The sequence below is a fragment of the Caloenas nicobarica genome, chromosome 27 (genome assembly GCF_036013445.1).
Source record: "Caloenas nicobarica isolate bCalNic1 chromosome 27, bCalNic1.hap1, whole genome shotgun sequence".
NCBI lineage: Eukaryota > Metazoa > Chordata > Aves > Columbiformes > Columbidae > Caloenas > Caloenas nicobarica.
In genome coordinates, this window is record NC_088271.1 from 3190732 (window position 1) to 3213294 (window position 22563).

Sequence of the window (22563 nt, forward strand, 5' to 3'; positions counted from 1 at the left end):
GCTCAGCCCTGAAACCGGAGCTGGGTCTGGCAAAGCCACGCGGCTCCGCGTTCTGCCCACGGGCTCCCCCTGCTCAACCCTTCCTGAGCTTCTCTGAGCAACTTAAAATGAGATGTATGTTTTCTGTGAAATAAAATTCCTACAAAAACTCCACGTGGAAAGCTGGCAAATTAGATACACTTGTTTGGCAGACGGGCGCCGTAGAGGCAGATTTTTATTTCTCCGTGTTGCCACAAACCTCCAGGGGATACAAATCCACCAGCAAAGTTTTACGTCATGTTGGTTCGTACACAAGGAAACCAGACGGGACAGAAAACCATACGCCCAAGGACTATTAAAGACTAAACTCCCAGGCAGAGCTACTTCTCCAAACGTGTTAAGGGACAAGCAGAAATTCTCACCTCTGTCTCCCCGAGACGCCCGTAATTCACTTCGTACAGCACAATGAGGCCGTTTGGCTCCTTTGGCTCCTGCCACTTCAAGTGCACAGTGTTTTTTTCAACCACTTCATGCGTAACCGGACCGACAATGTCATCAGCCTTAGCTGGAACCAAGGTCACGATTAATTATTTTATTTCACGTCTTGGGGGCAAAATTCAAAAATTCATCTATCATCCTTTCCTATCAGGACATAAAGACAGCACCAGGCCCGCACGATGCTTCTGTATTTCCACTTGCTGCCATAGGAAAAGCAGCATTTTGCAAACAGCCATTAACCCCAAGCTCAGGAAGATAATTAATTACCTTCCGGCATGGTCCTGGCACTGACATAAGCTGCAACGCTGCACCGGGACTCCTGAGCGTCGTGGTTGCAAGCGTGGAGCTCGATGCGGTACCCGGTGAAATGCCGCAGACCCGAGATCACCAGCGACTCCTTGGACTTCACTTTTTCGAAAGGTTTTTGTTCCTCTGCGTTCTCAGATGCCGCTGAATTGTTTGGAGAGGACGGGACGGTGGGTATCACCACAGTGGCGTTCGCCACGGAGCCGAGGTCCCTTCGTTTTCTTGATGGCCTGTTAAATAACACAGGTTACGGTTTTATTTGTTGTATTCAATAGAAAGGTGTTAATCTGAAGAGTTCAAGTGGGAGGGCTTAGAGTGCCCCTGAAAACTCAAATTCAAGCCTCATATTTGCAATGCAACAAATACATATATAAATATTATTAAAAAAACAAAAAAATAAACAATCAATCTGTCTCACTCCGTGTAATGCGCACAGCTTTTAAAAATTATATACCCCTGAGGCTCTTTCCCTGCATAACTTCATACAGGGAAAAAATAAAGAAAATAAATCAACGTCTAAAGTATTTGCTTGAGAATTCAAGTTTTTGTAGATCCTCTCAGGTTCCCTCTCAGGTGCCCTGCGCGTTGGATTTAATCCGCTCCACGTTCTAACTCGGAGCAAATGACGTCGCGTCGCAGCCCCCAGGGCTGGTGACCTTCGCTGTGCCACATGTTCCAAGTGTCATAAACCCGCGTTTGCAAAGCACAAGACCAGCACCCCAGCTCACAGGGACACATCTGCCGCTTGGAACCCTAAGGCTGAATCTAACCAGATAAATAGGGGATTTCAACCTTTTCCCGAGAGACCAAAAACGTTACGCTCTTTGCAACAGATGCGTTTAAAACTCACAGGTTCGGGTTATTAGTTGGGTGGTTTTATTAAGCAAATATCACCTCCTAAATTATTGCACTTCGGTCTGAAAAATCAGGTTTTTGCAGTTGTAAAACCAGACCTGGCAGCTCCCTTGATTGCCAGTGCGATCAGCCGACCTCAACATCCAATTTTGTCAGTAAAGAAACAATCAATTCAGCTCAATTAAGAGCCATTTGCAAATGTAATTTTCATGGGTGGAAGAAAAAAAAAAAGGAACTAGTATCAAACCAAAATTCCTTGTTCTAGCGCTTTATGTCACACGTTTGCCACAAAGAATTCCAGGTTGGGAACTGACCAACGCGGTGAATCAGTAACAGCGTTTTGTTACACTAAAGGAATTAATGCCGTTTTAAAAGCGGGCTGTGTATTTTAAGGGGATGATGCTCTTTTTGTGTGCGGAGCTATTAAAGGGTACAAAGAGCGACCTGAGCTGAACTCAACACTTGAGGCATCTCCAGCCTCTAAAAATGTCCCAGGCTGCTGGAGCAAATCTGAGCTGAACTTTCTGCCGCCCCCTCCGACTGCCGAGCAAATAATTGGCCAAATGTGGCTACAACAAGGAATTTTGCAGCTCGGGTCTTGTCTGCAACTCCCAGCTCCGCTCCCTGGAGTTATTTCTCCTCCGACAGCAAACACAACGAGCCAGAAAAGCAAATTTTAAGATTTCCTCAAACTAACCATCAGGTTGTAGGCAATCACGGGATTTTTTCCATCCACCTGACGAAAAAAAGAAATGAGACGCAAAGCGGTGGGTTCAGCAGAGCACATTCCAGTTTTTAGTTTTCTCTTTCTCTAATTACTAATTAACTCGTTATCTCCGCTTGAGCATTGTTGTGAACAGTGTCCTCAACAATGGGGCAGAGTTCAGAGACCCAGGTCCCTCCGTTGGAAGGAATCTTGACAGTCAACCAGAACTTTGTTTGGGCTTCAAAGCTACGTGCCACCGTTTACAAAGTGTGGATTCAGCTGTTCCTCAGCTTTCAGAGAAATTTGTTTTTCACAAGTAAAACAGTAATTTGACCACTGATGCAACAAGAGAGTAAAATGCAAGAATAATTTCTCCCTGCTCAAGTAACAGCGAGCAAGAAAAAAACTTTTGAAGCTGTAAATCCCGATCTTCACATATTTATTATCCTGGATTTGCAGCAATATTCTTGCCAAATTCTCTGTACTTTCAAACATGTGATGCCCTCCCATAGCTGCTCCAGGGCGATTTTCCTTATGGCCACTTCAGTAACTCCTGCGAAATTCTCAGATTCTGGTTCCTTCTCCTGCGACAACGTGACAACTCATCGCACGCGATATGGCCCGTGCTGGGGGATTTTAAACACGCTTTACCCAATTTAAGCCGAGCTTTTCCACACACCTGCCAAGAGCAGAAGAACAGCCGGCCCATCTTCCCCCTTGTGCCGGTAAAAGCATTTATATATTTGTCTGTACAGTTAATTGGGTTGAACGGGGAAACCAAAAATAAAAAAAAGTCGCTTTTAATGGGAGTCATTTCCCAGATCTTGTTCACTCTGTAGCCCGCTAATATTTGTCGTGGCACAAGTGTGTGTGACAGAGAGACAGATGAGAAACTGCTTTTTCTGCAGTAGTGATGGAGAATACACATGAAATTACACCCTGAAGAGCGGCCATTTAGTTCCTTTCTGCCTCTTTTTCGAAATCTTTCCATGGTTTGCACAGAATCCCAGGGCGGTTGGGGTCGGGAGGCACCTCTGGAGGTTGCCCAAGCCACCCCCTGCTCCGAGTCTGAACATCTCCAAAGACAGAGACTCCACAACCTCCCGGGGCAACGCACAATCACCCGCCTGCTCCAATCTGCGCAAAACCCCTTCCAAGGTAAGAGCAAATGACACAGGAAAGAAGAAACAAAGCATCAGCTTCTGATGGCCACTTTGTTCAGCCGCGAAGGGAGGTGACAACGCACGCGGTGTAAAGACACCCCTGAGCTCTGCCTGGGTACGGCAAGGATTTAGAAACTTCTAGTTTGCCTTGCCAGAGCAAATTAATCCACGAGACTTGTGAGAGTATCTCCTGGAGTAGCTATTGGACTGCGTAGACGGGGAAGGAACAGCCGCTGTGATTTCCAGCAGGGGCTCGCAGCACGTCAGGTGAGATGGGAGCTGGACTGAGGCCGATCGGCGGCAAAACCTCGTCCGGATGGGAAACCGCAGAGGGATGGGAGAACCGGGAACAGCACGGGAGGAGAGAAATGGAAAAGAAGGGGACAAGATGTAGGAGGAGTAATTTCTCAGCTGCTCTGTCCTCTGCCCTCTCCTATTCCCCACCGGCCTCAGCTCGGAGATTCCTCCCCTCTGAGCAGGCAACAGGCACAGTATTCCCAGGAAAACTAATTCTAGTTCACGTTGCCACGACCTGGAGCCTGTCGGAAAAGACACGCAGGATAAATGTCAGCAGGAAAGTATCTTTAGTGCTGACCAATAACGGTGAAAGGGGCTGGTACTGAAAGGATTAGTTAGCCCAGGGGAAGAGGAGGTTTCTTCCTTAGCAGGCTGACAAGGTGGCACATCCTGGTGATTGGTTTCTTCCTAAAATACATACCCCAGAAACTGGCCTGAGAAGCATCCTGGGCTGGCTGCACAATTAAATTGAAAAAAGAAAAAAAAAAAAAAAAAAAAAAAGAAGAATAAAAAAGAAAGAAATCAGATCGTCACCATTTGCTGCCTATGTCAAGAGGTGTTTGGCGTTTGTACACAGTTCGGTTCTCCTCTGCTTCTGAACATGTGTCCTGGCATCATTTTGCACGCTAAAACTCGCCCTGATCGGCGCTAGCAGCAAAGAAACAGCAAAAGGAGAGACTGTGCACGAGGTGAGAGCTGCAGGCAGTGAACCGGGCTGGCACGGGAGGGACGCCGGCTACTAATGCACCCCATAGTCAAAAATATCCAGTGCATTAACATGGCTTTTGTCAAGCACCTGAAAATAAATGTTTATTAGGTAAGGGCAGTAAGCAGAGAAGAAACTGAGAGAACAGAACACGTGACAGCGGTGAGGGTAACTCGTCGGGGGCTCTAACCTGGCTCCCAGCGCTCCCTCTGTAGGTGCGTACGAGGTGTGGGGATGCTCACCAGTCAAAACAGGACATCGCCACCCACAGCACCCGCATTCCGCGTGGTATCGGAGGCATTTCCCAGGCTAAGCGCAAGGAAGACCACAAATACCACGCTGAAGGACAAGGCTGCGGCATGGTCAACTTCCCTTCTTTCTTTTATTTTCAACTGGATGAAAAGCTAGACCACAAAATTTGAGGAAAGAAAAAAAAAATAGCTACTTCTGGCATCGCCCGAGTTTAAAGGAGCTGCAGGCCTTGAACTGTTTGTTAAGGATTCTCTCACTTCACTCTCAAGCTGAGGAGAATTCAGAGTCAGAAAATAAGAGCAGAATCTTCCAAACCTGCAATAACATCAGTTGTAGGTGCTCGGTTCTCGGTCTCCAACACGTATATTCAGCTGGACTAGACAGTGTCAAAAAAGCCGACAGAGACGGGCAATATGGCCACGTCCAGCCCAATAGTTATGTTTAATAATCAATTACATTTCCCTACCCCTGACCACCTGGGCAATATTGTTCGCTATTCATACCTGGGGACAAAAACCTCATTGTGAAGATAGTTCTCAAACGTCTTGCGGAAAGCAGACTCTTCCAGCTCCTTTTGTATTTGAGAATCTGTTTTAGGACAGGAACAACATTCTCCGCTGACATCCTCATTTTCACTCTGATTATACTTCTGAGGGTCTTCGGATTCAAAAGGAGGAGACCACGTCCTTGAGGGCAGTTTTAATCCTGTGGACAAAACCATTTTAGTGTCACTTACGCTTGACATAGCAGCAGCAGATGTTTGATCCTACAAAGATCCAAACCAAGCGTACACAAGATTCCTAGTGCATCCTGAGCTTTCATACCCAGGGCGAAGCTGCTTTCCTTATTTTCTGACTGGCCTTTGATTCCAAACTGTGCTATTTTTGAAAGGGAGCTCAGAGTTCTACCCCAGTTCATCTCAGTTTAAGTAACACGGGGCTGCAGGTGAGATTCTGGGAGTCCTCAGCAAAGCTCTGTGTTCCCAGAGAATTCCAAACCAGGCACAGGATGCCTTCAAAAATTAACCTGGCCGCTGATCTCCAGAATCACAGATATCTTCCCTTACTATCTCCATAGCTGTTATTAAACTCATTACTTGGTTTAAAAGGAACAAGTGCAGCAGGGAGATCCCCAAAGGAAAAAAAAATATCACATTACTTCGTAAAAAAACATTTTTGGAGAGCCTTTGGCAGAAGCACCTAATGTACAATGTAACTGAGCACTGGGAGAACACGGCTGCACCTCAGCCTGTTTATTGAACAATAGTCTTGAAAACAGCAAAATTGGGCATCCAGAGCGTCTCCAAAGCGTGTGAAAAATCTCCAGGCAACTCTGAGAAAGGCTGAAAGAAAAGCACAGAGAAACACGCACCTTTTAAACAGTAATCAAGCTCATAAAGCTCGCTGTCTTCTGCCTGCTGCTGCCAGAACACCAGGTAGTGCGTGATGTTGCCGTTGGGCTCGGAGGGCGGTTTCCACTTGAGGATGATTTGGGACGAAGAGTTGGAAACGGAGATGGGATCTAAGGGGACGGACGGAACTGTGCGGGTGGGAAAAGAGACAGAGGTCACGTCACTCCCACCGCTCCGTGAGAGCTGGATGGAACCAGGGACGGACAGAGGAGATCCCAACACCCAACAGGACACACCCGTGCGCACGAGCTCTTGCACGTGGCCACACAACCCTGGTGCAAGAACTGCACGTTGGCACCACCTCCCTACGCCGAAAAGCACATTATTCCATTTGTAGGAAGACCTTTCTACCAAAGCAGAGCAGCGAAAAGTTTCACGGATATGGGACTATCGGGACTATCAAGCAGAAGACAATTTACAGCTATCTTTCTTTTTCACTTGCAAAGCAACATGAATTTCACGACACTGACCGGTAGCGTTGGTCTGGACGTAGATGATTTCACTCTTTGCACCGTATGTTCTTCGTTCATCCGAGAAGGTGACAAGAGTTTTAACAAACACGGCGTATTGTGTCCACGGCTTCAAGCCCCTCAGAAGCCACCCGGGCTGGGCCTGGGCCTTGGGCTCGTTGGACCGCGGGGGTGGGTCGACATCCACAACTGTCCAGCTGTTTGACCCACAAGCGTCTTGGCCATCAAACTCTGTCACATTTTGGTAGGGACTTGAGGAAAAAAAAAAAAAAAAAGCCTCAAATTAACGTAATTCAAGCTTTTAAAAACATATCTAAAGACATCACTGAAAGTTGTAATTCTTTACCCTTTGGAGAAAGTATAACTATCTCATTGTGCATATTCTGAAAACAAAGTGTAGGGAGCTTTTCAACCCAGATCAGGTATTGATCCCAGCAGCTAAATCCAGGCTCATTATTTTCAGCTTTATAAAAATCAGCTTGGTAACCTTGATTCTAAAAGGATGTTTCCCATCTCAAGGAGCATAAATACCTCAACATCCTGTGGAGATAGCAGGGAGATGATAAACTCCATGGTTAGAGTATGTATGTCTAGAATAGTTGGAATAACTAACATTTAGATTGCTGTTAAATGAGGAATTTTGACTGTACGAAACTCAGGGATCTTAATGAATGCTTTTATAGAAGTGTGACAGTAGAAACTGAAGTGTAGGAGCCAGACAATTCCAGAGGTGGATCACTTACGCTTCTTTGTAAAACAGCATAAATCCCAGGAGATCACGGAAATCGGGCGGCCAGTACGGCTCCCACTTTAACAGGATCTTGTCGTGAGAAGTTCTGATAGAAGAAAACTTCAGCAATTCATTTTCACCTGTAACAAAAGCGACAATAGTTTTTTTTAGTGCTAAAAAAGAAAGGTTTCTATTTTCAGTTCTTTCAGAAGTTTATTTTCTCCATGGATAAACACGAGAATGTTGGCATTGAGAAGAGCTGTTCATTAAAACCTTATCTTTTGACGCTGTTCCTGCTTTAAGGCAGGGGTTGGAGCAGACGGGAGCTCTGATGGGATTTGCCATTCCTGCAGTAGCTGCACGAGGGAGGAAGAACATTCATTTCACCGGCACCACAGCCAGAACAAACAAGGGCTTGTGAAAAACCGGTCTTGAAATGTAAAACCAAACAAAGAGCCGAACACCCTGGCAAGCTGTGGTTTGGGGTGTCACAGTGAACAGCTCAGCAGAGCAGAGTTAAAGCTGGTGAAGAGAAACGCAACCACCTCCAGCTGCCTTGAAACCCAACCACCAGCACGGAGCTGCACAGAACCACACGGCAGAGCTGGATCTGAGCCCCAAAGTGGGGTTTGCCCCTCAATCGGTTTGCTCCTCAGTCACGCTGACGCAGGCATCGCCTCGTCGTTGCTCCTGAAGAAACCCGGTAGCTTAAAAACCTCCGTGAAGCGTAACAAAAAAATAGTTGCAAAAATGCCTCTGTTGTCATAGTGACTCCTTCGCACGGCTCCAGAGATGGGTGGAAATCCTGTTTCTCTGCTGTGTTCATTCCGTGTGCATACTGTCACCTCATGACATGGGAAAAGAAGATTATGACTATTAATCAGGTTCTCAGCAGCAGCACAAAGTCCCTGCCTGGCCAGAGGTTAAGTTGCGCTAAACTCTTCAAGAAGACACAACGATAGACTCGACCCTGGAAAACTCACAGCTGAGCACACAAAGAACAAAATTCTGAAGACCAAAGGAGGGTCCTGGCCGATGGAGAACCAAACCACACAGCAGGGGCTTTACCAAAAGGACAGGGACAGTCCCTGGAAAACCAAGGACTAGGCTGAGAGAAATATTGTAATATTTTAATAAGAGAACGAGGTTAGTAAGGCAGAGAGAAAGGCAAACGATGCGTCTCGCTGCATTCCGAGACTTTCTTACATGAGGCTTGATCGCCGTTCGTCTTCAGGGCGATGTCGTTCCTCTCCTGCCGCCCCTTCGTCCCCGAGATCTCCTCCATCTTGTGGATCTCCGACAAACACAGTTTGGGGTTATAATGGAAGAAGAGTTTCCCTCGTGCGATAGTGAGGTTGTGTTTACTCCAGTCCCAGAGCTGGCGAAGATTTTGGTTGTCCAAGGCGTAAAATGAATAATTCCTGAAAGCAGAGAATGAAAATGTGGATTGGGGGGGAGGATCCACTGAAAACTCCTTTTCTTTTTTTTCTTACGCACTAATCCAGACACCAAGAGAAAAATGAATGCAAACTATCTTCCCTGGTAGGCCACAAGCCATAGGAACATTTAAAAATAACTTAGGAATTATTTACCAATACAAATCACCCAGATAGCACGGGCACTCCTTAGACTTCCAAGCATTAAAATAAAACATCTTTCGAAAGAACTCACCCTGCTTCTAGGGTTTCTCCTCTAATCAGATGTAGTTTACGAAAAAAAGAAAGAGAAACCAAGGCGTAAGACCGGCGAATTTTCAGGTAACCTGAGATTTCTTCTATCAAGCCAAGATTCGCTTCTAGCTCAGCTGCTATGTTATCTACGGAGAGGAAAACATCGGCTTTAGTTTTCTGATATCACAGAGAGAAACACTGATACCAGAGCCCAACCATATAGATAAATAGAATTGCTTTACATAAATTCATAAGACCTTACAAAAATTGGCAAAAAGCCCCAAAGGGTCATCACATCATCCTTTGCCGTTGTTTTTCCCAACCGCTCTGAGATTCAGAGAGAGAAACGCCGCAGCTCAGGTGCGGTGTCGTGTTCCCGACCCCCTGGCTCGTGCAGAACTTACTTCCTCCGCGGATATTTATAACCAAGCTCCCGTTAACCACCGTGCAGCCGCGCAGCTCCTGGGCCGACGTCACCGAGTCGATCGTCTTCTCTTTCCTGTAGTCGCAAACCTTGGGGCAGGGCCCCGCACACGGGGTGCAGTGCAAGCTGGAAAACAAGAGCATCGGGAACAGGAGACGCGATGTTTTTGCAGAATGTCGTCCAGGGAGTCCCCAGCTATTCTTACAAGCAAAGTAATCAAGTCGAAGTGACAGTGCCTTGACAACACATCATGGGGTTCACTTGCCAGCTGTTCGGAACTCCAAATAATTGCTGATAATTATTTAAATGGTCATTTCCACATTTCGAATGGTAATCGCTGAGTCCCTTCCTATGTAACAGCAACCAGAATGATTCTGACTATTTTGAACAGTCCATCCACCCCGATGCTGCCCAGTGCTATACACACCAGGGGTTTCGCGATCAAGAAACCTCAGCCCAGTCTCCATCCCAAGGTCGTTAATCAAACGTATTTAATGAGCGGAGAGCCGGCCATTCATCTGGGAATCCTCCGATTAAGGGCTGTACATAAAGTTGCTCTAAGAAAAGACAAGCAACCGTGTGCTCTGTGCTCTGGGGAAATAATTCTTAAAGGGCAGCAAGACAACTGCTTGCCCTGGTCATAACACCGTAAGAACACGTTCTCAACTATTTCAGAGAAATAAATGCTGAGGTGCGACCCATAGCCTGAACCAGCACAGGAGGGAGTGATGGCTGGTGTTACACAAGCAGTGTATTGACTTTGGGGGCTGCTGGTTCATTCTTTTGAAAAGCAAAACAGGAAACGGAATAAAAAGTCCCGTTAGAGTGAATTCCCCGAAATTATTAAGACAGCGGCAAAGGCAGGCGAGCACAAAGCTATCAATATTCATAGGAAATCTGACTCATCACGATATACAATGTTATTGTGGGAACAAACAACAAAGTTTTCACTGATAAACAGCTCAGCAGCATAAATTATTTAATTCCTTTGTTGAAAAACCCTGGGAATAGTCAGAATGGCCGTTCCCTGCTTTGACCCACGCTGCAGTTGTTTGTTACTTTGTCCGTTTATGTCTGGCACAGCTTGAACCCGCTCAATGAACATTATTATGGGGATGAGGGACAGACGTTCTGAGAACGATCCACTCCAAATATGCTATGCTCTTTTCATTAGACACGACTTTTCCCTTTTCTGCTTAATAGCTGGGCTTTCAGGTCTGAGGTCTGCTTTGGCAGGGAAGGGACGTGGGGTCACTAAAGCCTCGTCATCGCCCGTCTCCCTCGTCCCACTCGATTACAGAAAGATCCTTCCAATTCCAGGACCTTCCTCTTCCTTATCCTCTCTCTCCACTTTCCTATTCCCACTTTTTCCAAACTTAAAGAGGAAACAAGGGAAGCAGACGAGAATAAACCGGTAGGTAGACCTGGCTGCTTTTAGCAGCTTTGAATAAGCAAGGTATTAGTTTGCAAATCCTATTAAAGTTGACCACGTAATTGTCACAGACACTTTAACACCAGAAACTTTTCTTGGTCTCGATACAATACACAAACCCTCTGTCCAAGCGATAGAAAAGTGCAGCACAAAAACCAGAGCGCGGTTTCCTTGCCTGCAGACACATGTACTTACTTGCTGGAATTCATGATGTACCCCGAGGGGCACTCGTGAACACACTCGTTATCGTGGATAACGTGACACCCCGACTCCTGGGCGTTTTTGCATTTGTTGTGCAGCTCCTGGCAGAAGCTGAAGGTGACGCAGCGCCAGCCCTCGAAGCGATAGTAACCGGGGGGGCAGGTGTCCACGCATTTGCCTTCCAGGTAGAAGTTGCGGCAAGCCACGCATTTCTCGGGGTTGTTGGGCTCCGTGCAGTCCCCGAGACACTCGCTGTGACAGCACTGACCGTCCGACGTGCAGCCTTGGGACTTGCAGGCAGGTGGACAAACTGTGAAGAGAGAAGATAAAAGGCAACTGAGCACAGGACAACCTGAGGATGTACGGCCGGGAAAGGCTTACGAGCAACGACACCTCAGCCTACTTGGTTTGGCCACTTGCTTTTCCAAGAGGCATCTGCGAAGTGCAGGCGTCAGCCTCATCTCCACTCTTCGGTGCGAATTCCAAATGTTAATAATCTTTTTGAAGTGTGTTATCATTCGCTCTCACAATTCACTAATTCACTCTACAGGCAGAGCTTCCCGGCCTGGGACAGCCCGTTTCAGTTTATGCTGCAAATAACGCACGTCCAACACTTTTACCAACCCTCCAGGTTTATCAGGATTTGCTTCCCATCACCTACCAACCCGTCACCCGTTTCCCTGAGGCCGCTGCTCCCCAGGCACCCAAAACAAGCTCCTGGTGACTCTCCCTGCGAGTCCAACAAGAAGAGCACCCACGAGTGTTATTGCTCGAGGTTCTTATGGTTTACTTTTTAATTACGCATCGCTTAGCACCTCACAATACTTTTAATGAGCGGTTTGGGCTTTGAAATCGAAACCGAGGAGCTGCGTAGCTCCGAGCAAACACCACGACTAAGGCTGAGTGAGGAATGTTGTCCAGCTTTATTCAGCTCAATGAGCAGCGTGGAGGATCCGCAGCACAGCGTGTTACCCGTGTTTTGATGATCAAACCCCCAGCTGTGGGTAGGGCAAAAAATCCCCCTCCGCCGCACCCCGACCCACGTTAAAGGATTGCGGAATTAAGTGCGTTAAAGCAATTAATGCCATTCTTGGAATAAGCAGCAGTAGCTGCAGTAGACGGGATAATAAAGATGAGAAACCTCTGGTTTGCTCCAACCCGATCAATCTTTTTAAGAAATACAAAATGGATAAAGTTGAAATTCTATCGCAAGGTCAACTTGATCTCAAGTATCTTACTACATGTATTTTCTCTGTGCATCTCCTCAAGCTTCATGTATTAACAAGAAACACAGGAGTGTATGTCAAATTCTTTTTTTTTTATGCTGACAAACTTTTTGCGCGTTTCTAGCAATAGGTCTTACCTCGTGAACCTGTCACAAATAGTCATTGATTGAAAGGCAAGAGCCACATAGAAGCAACTTGCAGATGATATCTCGTATTAGACTAAATATAAAACGAGAAGATTGTTTAAAAAGCAGGGTTATACATTCTCTACCAGGCCGCAGATGGAACAGAGTCTCGGAGCAGATGTCATGGCTGCAGTTATTAGAAATATTGGCAACAGAAAAACACAGAAAATTCCAGAAGTTAGTCCAAAACACTATCAAACTTACTAATTCCAGACTACAATATCAAGGCTTATGGGGCGAAAAATAAAAAGTCTGGGCCATTTCTCACACGCTTCCCCATGTTCCTAAGTGAGCAGCAACACACCGATGTCTTGCAAGGACTTTTACACCTGGTAGTAGCAGCTGCACGAGTCGTCATCAGCGCGTCCCGCAAAAGGGTGTTTTCCCGGGTCTGTTTCGTGCTTAAGAACGACAAAGTTTAAAATAATCAAAAGACAACGTTTGTTTCTCGAGGAGTCGGTGGAGCAGACTGGTGATCTGGAAAAGTCGCCCCTCCTGCAAAGCACCCAGCGACACACGGCACCTATTTCACTTTACATCACACAAATTTAAAAAAAAAAAAAAATTGTTATGGAAGCTAATCTTCAAAGTCCTGTGCTTATTTACACATCCTGAACTCAGCTGCAAATACTCACAGGGCAGAAACCATATGAATTCTCAACTCTAAAGGTTTTGAGAAGATACAATTAAACTATTTTTGAACTGTTCTTAACGTTTCTCTTTTTCCTGTTCTACAAGCTTTTGATGTCTAAAATACAGCTTGAAGGAAGCGAAGCAGCCGAGGCAACGTCTTTCTTTCCATGAAGCACTCAAAGACCAGAAAGCGTCAACCATTATTCTGTGCAAATCCTTGTTACACAAGATCCTGAAGAGATGTCGTCTTGACATTATCAAAGCACACGTGCTAGAAAATAATCCATTTTTTCCAAATGAGCACCTGGAAGTCACGCAGAAACCTCTCCAGGGTATCTCCACTATCACTTCTTATAATTATTACTGCCGCATCCAGGTTATGTGACTCCAGATGTGTCAGAGGGGTGGGGTTTTTTTTTGCTTTTATTTGTTTTTGGCTTTGTGTTTGTGAGGTTTTGTCTTGTTTTGGTTTGGGGGGGGGGTTGTTTTCGTGTTAGTTTTTGTTTTCTGCCACATTACACTTTTATTGCAGGCCAGCGCCGGCCCAAAGGTGACAAACAGCACAACACTTCACTAACCCCCCTGGACGGGGGAGAATCGGAGCCGGCACCGAGGTTCAAACTTCTTGTTCCAGGGGTGAATCAATATTTAACCAGCTCGCTAGCGTGGCTCCAGAGACTTGGGAAACAATGCATTTTACAAACCTTTCTGATTACAGATTCAAACTGACGTTTCTTCGTGCTGCTGAGGCCCAGCTTGGGGGGGACAAAAGGCAACGGAGTCAGCGCAAAGGAATTTCTACCTCTGGATCAGTCCGTCGTTTCGCCACTTCCCTGCGCTCCAGGTAAAAACAAAACACACAGATACTGTAAACACGTTCCCGAGCCAACACGGGTAACCAGGAGACCCATATTTAACAGGCAAGTCAATTAAGCATTAAGCTAGTAAACAGTCTGTCTGAATAAGGGAGTACGGTTGAAAACATTAAGTCTCGTTTCTTGCTTTCTGCTAAAAAAACAGTAGCAGTGAACGGTTCGAAAAAGGAAAAAAGGAATGTAAATCACTCAGTTTTGCTTTTCCTTTGGGATTCGCTGCCACGGGATGGGTTAAAATAGCAACGTGCCGGGTGAGCCCAGCGTTCGAAGGGACGGTGGCGCGGGAGTGACGAGAGGGACGCGGCTCGTTAGGAAGAAATTTTACACCATACGTAAGAACGTCGAGATGCTGCGTTATACACCGTACGGGGACAGTCATTCCCACACGGTTTCGGGCCCAATTTGTCACGAATCAACACAATCTCTGTCCCGTGCAACGCGGGTCGGCCCGGGCCACCCTGGGGCCACCGGCACGGAGCAAACCCGCCGGGGCGCCTCGTCACGAGTTACACAAAGCTGCGTTTTGATTAGGGACGAGGGCAATTAAGAGGCTCCGGATCCCAGGGAGTCCAGGACAGAAAACAACTGCGGCAGCAGAACCGCCCTCGACCTCAGCCAATGCATTTGCGGCCTGCGCGGGGAGGCTCCGACCCTCCGCTATCAAACCGCCCTTAACTCCTTACGGGCGCCCAACGCGGGGCTCCCCAAACAGCCCCACGCCGCAAAACTCAGCAGGCTAATGCAATTTAATGGGCTGTTAAAGGGTTTTTTTTCCTTCTCACGGCGAGCGTTTAACTCACAAGGCGTATTTATAACCGGGAGAAAAAAAAAAAAAAAAAAAAAAAACACAACACAACGTAGGAGGAAGCCAGCGCGAACCTGGCTTAAAATGGCTCGTTTTGGCCGCGATGCGTGCCGCTCAGTGCCAGAGCTTAGGTTCGTGTAATGCTATATGACGTGCACACGCGTATAATTCAAAGCCAGAGTCCTACGGAAACAGTATCGGAGAGCTCTGCATTTCCCCGGGTTTTTTTTTCCCCCCGCTCCTACTGTAAATGGCTGCAATATCTGTCATATAAATTTACTCATGAAGAGTCTTGCACACATATAATCATACTCGAGTCGCAGTTGGGGCGGGAGCTGTAATTTAATTTCCTAACTGTACAGTCGCGATAACGACCTCCGTAGAAATGGGCTCTTGCGGTTCTAAACAAAAACAAAACCAACAAGGGGGGAAAGAAAAAGGAAACCTGAGGAGTGATCGCCCACGGCTGTAACTCCTCCGAGTGTGTGTTGCAAGCGTGTGATCTTAATTTAGCACCACAGGGTCTGCGCTTGTTTCCTGAATTTCTGCAAGTGCTGGGCGGCGTTGCCGCTATTGAAATCCATACGAATCTTACCTCCTTATAGAATTATATATTAAATCATGTTATATGCACATAGCATTTTGTACTTGATCACTTTTCCTCGAGATTAACTCATTCTCTTCCTGTCATGAAGACTCCAAATTCAGTAACTTGTTAAGGAGTGTTTCTTAGAGTTCTATAATACATTTTTTTCATCTGTAAAACAATTTTTAATTTTTTTTTTTTTTGCTCACAATCATCTACTTTCTTGTGAGCATTTATTTGACTTGAACACATCAGGATGACACCTAATCTGAGTGCATTAGCGTATCATAAGGTTGAAAAGAACTATTAAAAATTAAATAAAACTCTGTCCGGGGGAGGCTTAGTATAAGATTATAGGGGTCCAACAGTAGCTCTCCCAGAACCCCCTGAATCTACAAAATAAGTGGAGAAACTTGAACAGAAAATAAGAATTTAACATGCTTCTACAAAAAGACTGTCAACAATGCCTGATACTGGCTGTCATTATCAAGCAAAATTCAGGAAATATCACATTACATTCAAGCAAACTTGATGTCGCTTATTCATGGTGCTCAGCTGCTCTAACAACATTTATCTCTCCCTTTTCCCCAAAGACATCCAAGGAACAACTCGCCCACAACGCATCGACTCAAACACGATTTCGGCCCTTAGCACCAAGTCAGGAAGAACCGAGTGCCAAATGAATTCAAGGTTTTACAATCAGCACTAAAATTAAAGTGTTATTTATAAAATAAGATATGACAGTACATAATGCCACGACCCCACGGAACTGCGAGTTGGGAACGTTAGGAGGTTCGTATTTACACAGGAACAGATAAAATTAACTGCAGGTGCCTCCCTTCCCATGGACAGTGACTTCCAAAAACAACACGCTGTTGCGAAAACGTCAAGGAAACTCTTCCCATTGACATTTCTCAGGACAGCGTTACAACTCTTATCTCATCTATGAATAAAGAACAAAAAGGTTTGTTTTGCCTTCCAAGCCTTTCGCAAGTTACGTGCTCATTTGGAGCTATGGGGAATATCTCAAATATTCCAAAATGGGACCGGTGGTATTTGCAAACCCCCATGGGTTTGGCTGCATCCTCCAGTCCAACACAGCTAAAAAAGCAGCGGAGATGCTGGTACTGTCGTCTGGACCTCTTGGGATCAGCAAACGGGAGTTTAGAAAAGATAAAAGGGTTCGGAGTTGTGTGGCACCTTGTCCTGCGGCGATAACGGAGGATCTGGAGGTCTGCGGAAGAACTTGTTGAATGGAGATAATGGGGAAAAAGGTTGAGTTGTGGTGTTGATAGAGGAAAAGAGCGGATAAAGGGAGATCTCTCGAGAAATGCAGCCTCTTCCATGCCAACCTTCTGCTGTTTAGACCAGGGACTAATCTATTATCTTCTGCGCTACAGCTACCAGTGGAGTTTTTCTCTGGAAATAGAGAAATTTATTCATACGTGAGTTATCGTGAATTATGCCAAGGAACGCAGAAAACTTTCCCCAATAAGCCTTCAGGACAGGCTCTCATTTCGCCCATCTTCTAGACCTTTGTGTCTCTCTCCCTTGACGGTTTTCACTCCTTTGTCACCTCAACTATTAACATGGAGAAGCGGATGCCTCCCACCTGGGTATGCCTAATATTGCTCAGGTAGAATAAAGATCAAAGAAACATTTTCCTTCCGTGCATTTTAAGCAACTTATATGGTGTTTATACCACAGCTGCAAGCCCCTTATGAACTGAAGTTACACGGCAAAGCATCTCTTGACAAGAGCCAGGGAACGAAGCCGGAAAAAACCAAAATTAAACTTGAGACTAGGCCTGTTTTCATTCTCCTAGAACCTTCCGGTCAAGCTGATTGCCCAAGCAGGTAAAAACAACTTGCAGAAATCTGGCTAAACCGTCGGCAATCAAGCCCAATTTATCAAAACACAGAGTTTGATTTGGAAACACAGCAGCGCTGTTAAAGGCAGAACAAGTGTCACAAGGTGCACCCGAGAAGCTGTAAATATCGTACCCGGTACCCGCAACCGCTGCTGGCGAGCAGATCAAACCTGCTCCTTGTACTTCGCGTTCACAATCACACAGGAGCTTCGTGCGGCAAAAGGGATCAGAAATAACCCCCAACCTCTGCTTATTTGCTTGTTTTTCTTTAATATGCAAGCCTCAAAAATGACACTATATCTTCAGGTGAAATTTGGGAGTCCCCAGTCAGTTATCTCTCAATATAACACACCCATGCAAATCAATACTAACTCCAGGCTTTGCTGCTCTCAGTTCTTTTGATGGCTTTTCATTGAAGATTAAGAAGCCACCAACAGCCACTCCTGTCCCTCTGGTACCCGAGGACTGGGAGGCCAGAAGTTTCGGAGCTTTGGTCCTTCTGACAGTAATTTGCTAAAGAGCCACCAAGTGAAATCCGTCTCCCTCTAAAAAGGGACAGAAACGCCCAGCACACACAACCTCTGGTGAACGTGGAGATTTGTAGGGAGTAGACCATTTTAAAGTAGTTTGGACATCAGCCCCCTCATATTACACTCGATTCTGCACATGAGAACAGAGGATTTCTAATTTAGACCACGAACAGAATCTTTAAAGTTAATTTAGGGAATTTTTCTGCAAAGCTTTGCTCATTGTTTTACTCACCGCTACGAGGGAGCTCTTTTGTTGTTACGGTTTGTTAAATTTCAATCCTTATTACAACCTAAGGATTTGTTTTTATCATTCAACGGCTGACGCGCCACCTGGGAGCCTCACGAAAGCCTCACGTTAATATTTAACTGTATATTACTCTTTCCGACATCCAGCATCTCGCAAACATCCCCGTTTCACTTTAACCTGCCCCCGCACATTGCGATCCTGGGAGATGCAAGAGAATCACAGTGAAGCGATTCCTAAAAACGCCCTAAAAATAAGTGTAAGTGCGTGTAAACTCTCTGTCCATACTGTATTTTGAATATAGATCTCTCTCTGAAGGATGTAAACCACCTCCCTGTAAAGCCAGGTGATGGTATCGGCTTAGAGCTGTGTTCAAGCTTCTCTTCGGGCCAATTTATTTCTTTGTGATGGGCAGCACGGACTGACCGGGATAAGGAGTCGGCAGCTCAGTGGTGAATGAGAGACGATGCCATAAAAAGCCATAAAAGAGAAATAAATACACGAGTTTGTATCTGCTCTACTGAGAAACAGAGACAAATGGAGATACGTAGAAGCACTTCAACGTACAGTCTAAAAACAAGGCGTCATGTAATTTTTCCAAATAGAGGTCTAACACAAGCTATTACTTTTACCTACTAACCCTGTCCTGAAAATGAGGAGCGATACAATCAAAGCACAAGGTGAAATGTATAACCTTTGCTTTCTGCAGAGATAAGAGATTGCTTTTCTCAAGGCCGCGGAGAAGGATGTTATAGTAAACAAGGCACGGAAGAATGAAAGCGAAGTCGACACATTCAGCTCTGTGAGGATAAGGAGGATTGCATTTGGATACGTTATGTAGAAGGATGTGTCAAATGTAACCTGGACACATGAAATAAGAGCAAATCTACACTAGAAAGGCCGTACGGTTTACGGCAAACGGGAAAGTGGAGCTGTCCGTAATGGGGAAAGGTAACGAAATGGGCGGAAGTGTAAGATTAACCACAAGAAGATGAAGCTGATAACTAATGATCTGCACCGAAATGTCAGACAGAGGTTGAGATCTTAATCTGGAGAGATTTCACGGCATAGTCGTGAATCATAAACGTGGATACTGGAGTTGAATTTGTGTTTGTGGATGAAGATACTGAAAAGAAGCTGGAGAGAAAGAAGGAACGTAACCTGTTCTCGATCCAGATACATTGATCATATGCATTCATACAATATTCTCTCACCTACTCTGGTCGTTTTGGCCTCACCAGCTCATGCCCACTCATTCATACACCCCTCTCTCTTTGCCCAAAGCTGCAAGTATGCTCTCCATAGTTTATTTCTAGGTATAAGAATTTACTTCGCAGCACTGAAATAGATACTGTTTGCTTGCTGTCCCAGAGCCAAGCAGTTGAGACCTCTCTATGAAATGTATTTTTATTTACTACTTGCCCTTGTCATCTTTGGCATGCCAGCAAGACCCATGCTCAAGTAATTCAATGTATAATAACAAGTATATTAAGAAAAACAAATGGGTATAGATAAATACAAACTCCATTAACTCCATTACACAAGCCACCCTCAGAGGCTATTAATCTATTTCTCCTTGTAAATTATGCGAAAGTTGTTGTCTGAAGGAAATTAATCCCTAACTAGTTGTGCCATCCCAACAAGGAGAGGCCAACAACAAGGGAACTGAATCTTCTGACGTCACAATAAACTCAGGGGACATCTGGGGTTCCACAACAGTTAATGGCTCCAACTGTCCATTGTCAGAATTGTGAAGATTTTGTTTTGGTTTATGCCTCTGTCACGATAAACTCTTAAAACTGTCGCTGAAGTCACTTTGTTCAATTACCGCGTGTGGGGGAAACTTATGGAAATAACCTTACCCCGGAGAGAGTCCTCTGGGCAAAAAGAAAACACGCAAACTAGCGTTATGTAGCAAGAAGAAGAGATGAGACTCTGCTCTACAAGACACCAAAAGCCGTATCAGTTTCTCCAGAGACAAAGAGTCTTTTTCTGAAGCAAACTGCGGAGGTTTCCAATCTCAGCACGGAGCTGCTGTTCCTGAAACCTCGGACTGGAAGAGAGCCCACGAAGTGTTCGAGATGCCGCCCAGCCCATCCACCTGCCCAAGGCCAGATCTAATACTTTACCTAAGACACTTCTGACAGTTGTTTGTCTAAACCCGTCTTAAATTCTGCCTCAAGGCTCTTCCTGGGTTCACCGTCTGAAGTTTTTTGAAATCTGGCTCTGATCAGCTCCACGTTACAACCACTGAGGTGTAGAGGGGCACAGAACTACCCAAGACAACGGCAGCTGAGAAGAGATCGGTGGTATCCGAGTCCACATCCAACCCTCTGCAAAATACTCAAAATAAAGCAAAACAGCAAAATAACAGCAAAACAACAAAAGCAAAATAAAAGCAAAACAGTTTATGGCTGAGTTCTGCTCAGGCTACTTCAGCAACAAAGCAAGGCTCGTATTTGAAACCGTGCCACTTCAAATGAGGCTTTGGGCGGCTGGATGTGTCACCGCAGCGGACGGTCGCTGGCAAATCCGAGCACCGAGAGACACCAGCGTGTTTGAAAAACACAATCTGGAGTTCTTTTTGTTATCATGGATTAGAGCATGTGGAAAAACAACACGCTCTCCCCCGGTGCCGATCAACAAGAACCATCACACAGCAACTCCTTCCGCAGACAGAGCAAAACACCAGGACGGTTTTCTTATCACACCCACCGCTGTCCGGGCCCAAAGGAGAATATTTTATATTCCACTGAACAACAAAACCCCTGATGCTTGATGAAGATACCACCTAGTTCTAATAGACTTGTAGACTAGTTTTGTATCAAGCCACAGAAACCCGATATCCAAGCGCTGAAAGAGCAGCCAAACGCTATACAAATTATTTAAGCGGCCCTGGAGATAATGTTATTGGAGTGCGGAAGAGCAGCCTAAGGAAAAGGTAATCTTCACGTGAGGTTTTCTTTCGCTAATCTAACAATTGTAGAAAGCTGACGATGAGGTGAGAAGTTATTTCGGATAAAGCACCAGCTCCCACATAAATGCTTTTTCATTCCGTCTGCAGGTGAGACTCTCGCTGCATGTCACGCTCTCCTGCCAGAAACACAGAGCCCGAGATTCCCCCAGCCTAAAACCCACAGAACGAACAGAGAAACCCTTTATTGAGCTTTAAAGGCTTCGCTTCGAACGCAGTTTTAAAACAAAAGCCTTACTCCTTTAAGCCGCATTAAGGCTCCGCTGGGCGAGACTTGGAGACGCTGAGACATCCCAGCGAGCGGCTCCATCTCCCTCTGGCTTTGGGAGCTTTGGAGGGGACAAACAGGGACCTCTTGGACCCTCCATCCCAAACTGGAGCTGTGTAAACACATTCAACGCCATCGGCCTTACAAGATGACATTCAGAAAAGGCTGAGGACCAGAAAGAACAAGTCCTATTTGTTTTATTAAATCCCCGCTGTTATGTTTTCACTAACCCACGGAATCTAATCGGTTTGCCTTTGCAGGGAAGGCAAGAAAAACATTTGTGCGATGCTCAGATTTTAATGAATATTGCTCATGGAGCATTCAAACCCTCGCAGTGTTGTAATGCAACGTGGATGCTTAAAACGGTAACAGAAAAGCGCTCGGTAGTGCCGAGCCGCCTGCTGACCCGCACGTGCCGCGTTCCCAGGAAACCCAATATGCTGTAGAGCTTCCTGCACCGTTCCTACATTTTCTAATTGTGTCCTTACCAGCGCAGCAGGGTTCAAATCCACCTTCACGTGCAAAAAATCCTTTATGTGCTTTCTCAATCGTAAAAAATTCCCCGACATGACGCGGTTTTAGCGCGACGCCCGATTTTTGCGCGAGAGATTTGCAGACGCTCAGTTCAGCGCGATGGCTGGAACTTGATTTTTTTTTTTTTTGCTGCAGGTTGCTCAGTAAAAATCTCAGTTGCTGTTGTGAGATATTTCAGAACAACTCGGAAGCGAATGGCATTTCAACCGCGTTATCAAAAGCAAAGCTGCCCAGTTCAGCAGCTCTCCCACGGACAACAAATAACCCTTTTTGTGAACATGCAGTATCGGACTCAGCCCTCTTCACTTCAATAGGGGGAAAAAAATAAATAAAATACATCAGCCAGCATCCAGGCAACCTCACTGCGCGTCGCGCAAACTGACAAAACCCTCACAGCTACAAACCCAGAGAAAATATCAAAAATTGAGCTGGAAATTCCGGCTACACAACTCTAAGCCGTGCCTGTTCCCTTGCCCTGGAAACCTGCCCCTCCTCACAATCCCCGCTTTATTTCGATGAACAAATTGAGACCAACCTTCCTCCCTGCCCCAGACAATTTGCTTTAAAAAAAACCCCCAGTAATAAAGAATGATGCTTAAGGGTCGGCTTGAAGCAAACTGAGGGGAGCACACGGAACCAGCCGTTCTCGCTGCTCATCTGCAGATACTCGCTCTGATTTCTGAGCTCGCTACCTAAGCTGCCTTAACTGTGCATTGACTTAAAACCCACCAGT

The 22563-nt window shown here is 45.7% G+C and overlaps 1 protein-coding gene across 1 annotated transcript in view; it reads right to left on the reverse strand.

The window, feature by feature from the left end:
• The window catches only part of INSR (insulin receptor), a 49228-nt gene that overhangs the window by 11568 nt on the left and 15097 nt on the right, over positions 1 to 22563 (reverse strand). Inside the window, exons 3-12 of the mRNA XM_065652579.1 lie at positions 11095 to 11410; positions 9448 to 9593; positions 9045 to 9189; positions 8580 to 8794; positions 7387 to 7513; positions 6644 to 6894; positions 6134 to 6301; positions 5266 to 5467; positions 745 to 1013; positions 402 to 544 (exon numbers count right to left, since the gene is read on the reverse strand). Of these exons, the coding sequence (XP_065508651.1) occupies positions 402 to 544; positions 745 to 1013; positions 5266 to 5467; positions 6134 to 6301; positions 6644 to 6894; positions 7387 to 7513; positions 8580 to 8794; positions 9045 to 9189; positions 9448 to 9593; positions 11095 to 11410 (1982 nt within the window). The remainder of the gene's footprint in view (positions 1 to 401; positions 545 to 744; positions 1014 to 5265; positions 5468 to 6133; positions 6302 to 6643; positions 6895 to 7386; positions 7514 to 8579; positions 8795 to 9044; positions 9190 to 9447; positions 9594 to 11094; positions 11411 to 22563) is intronic.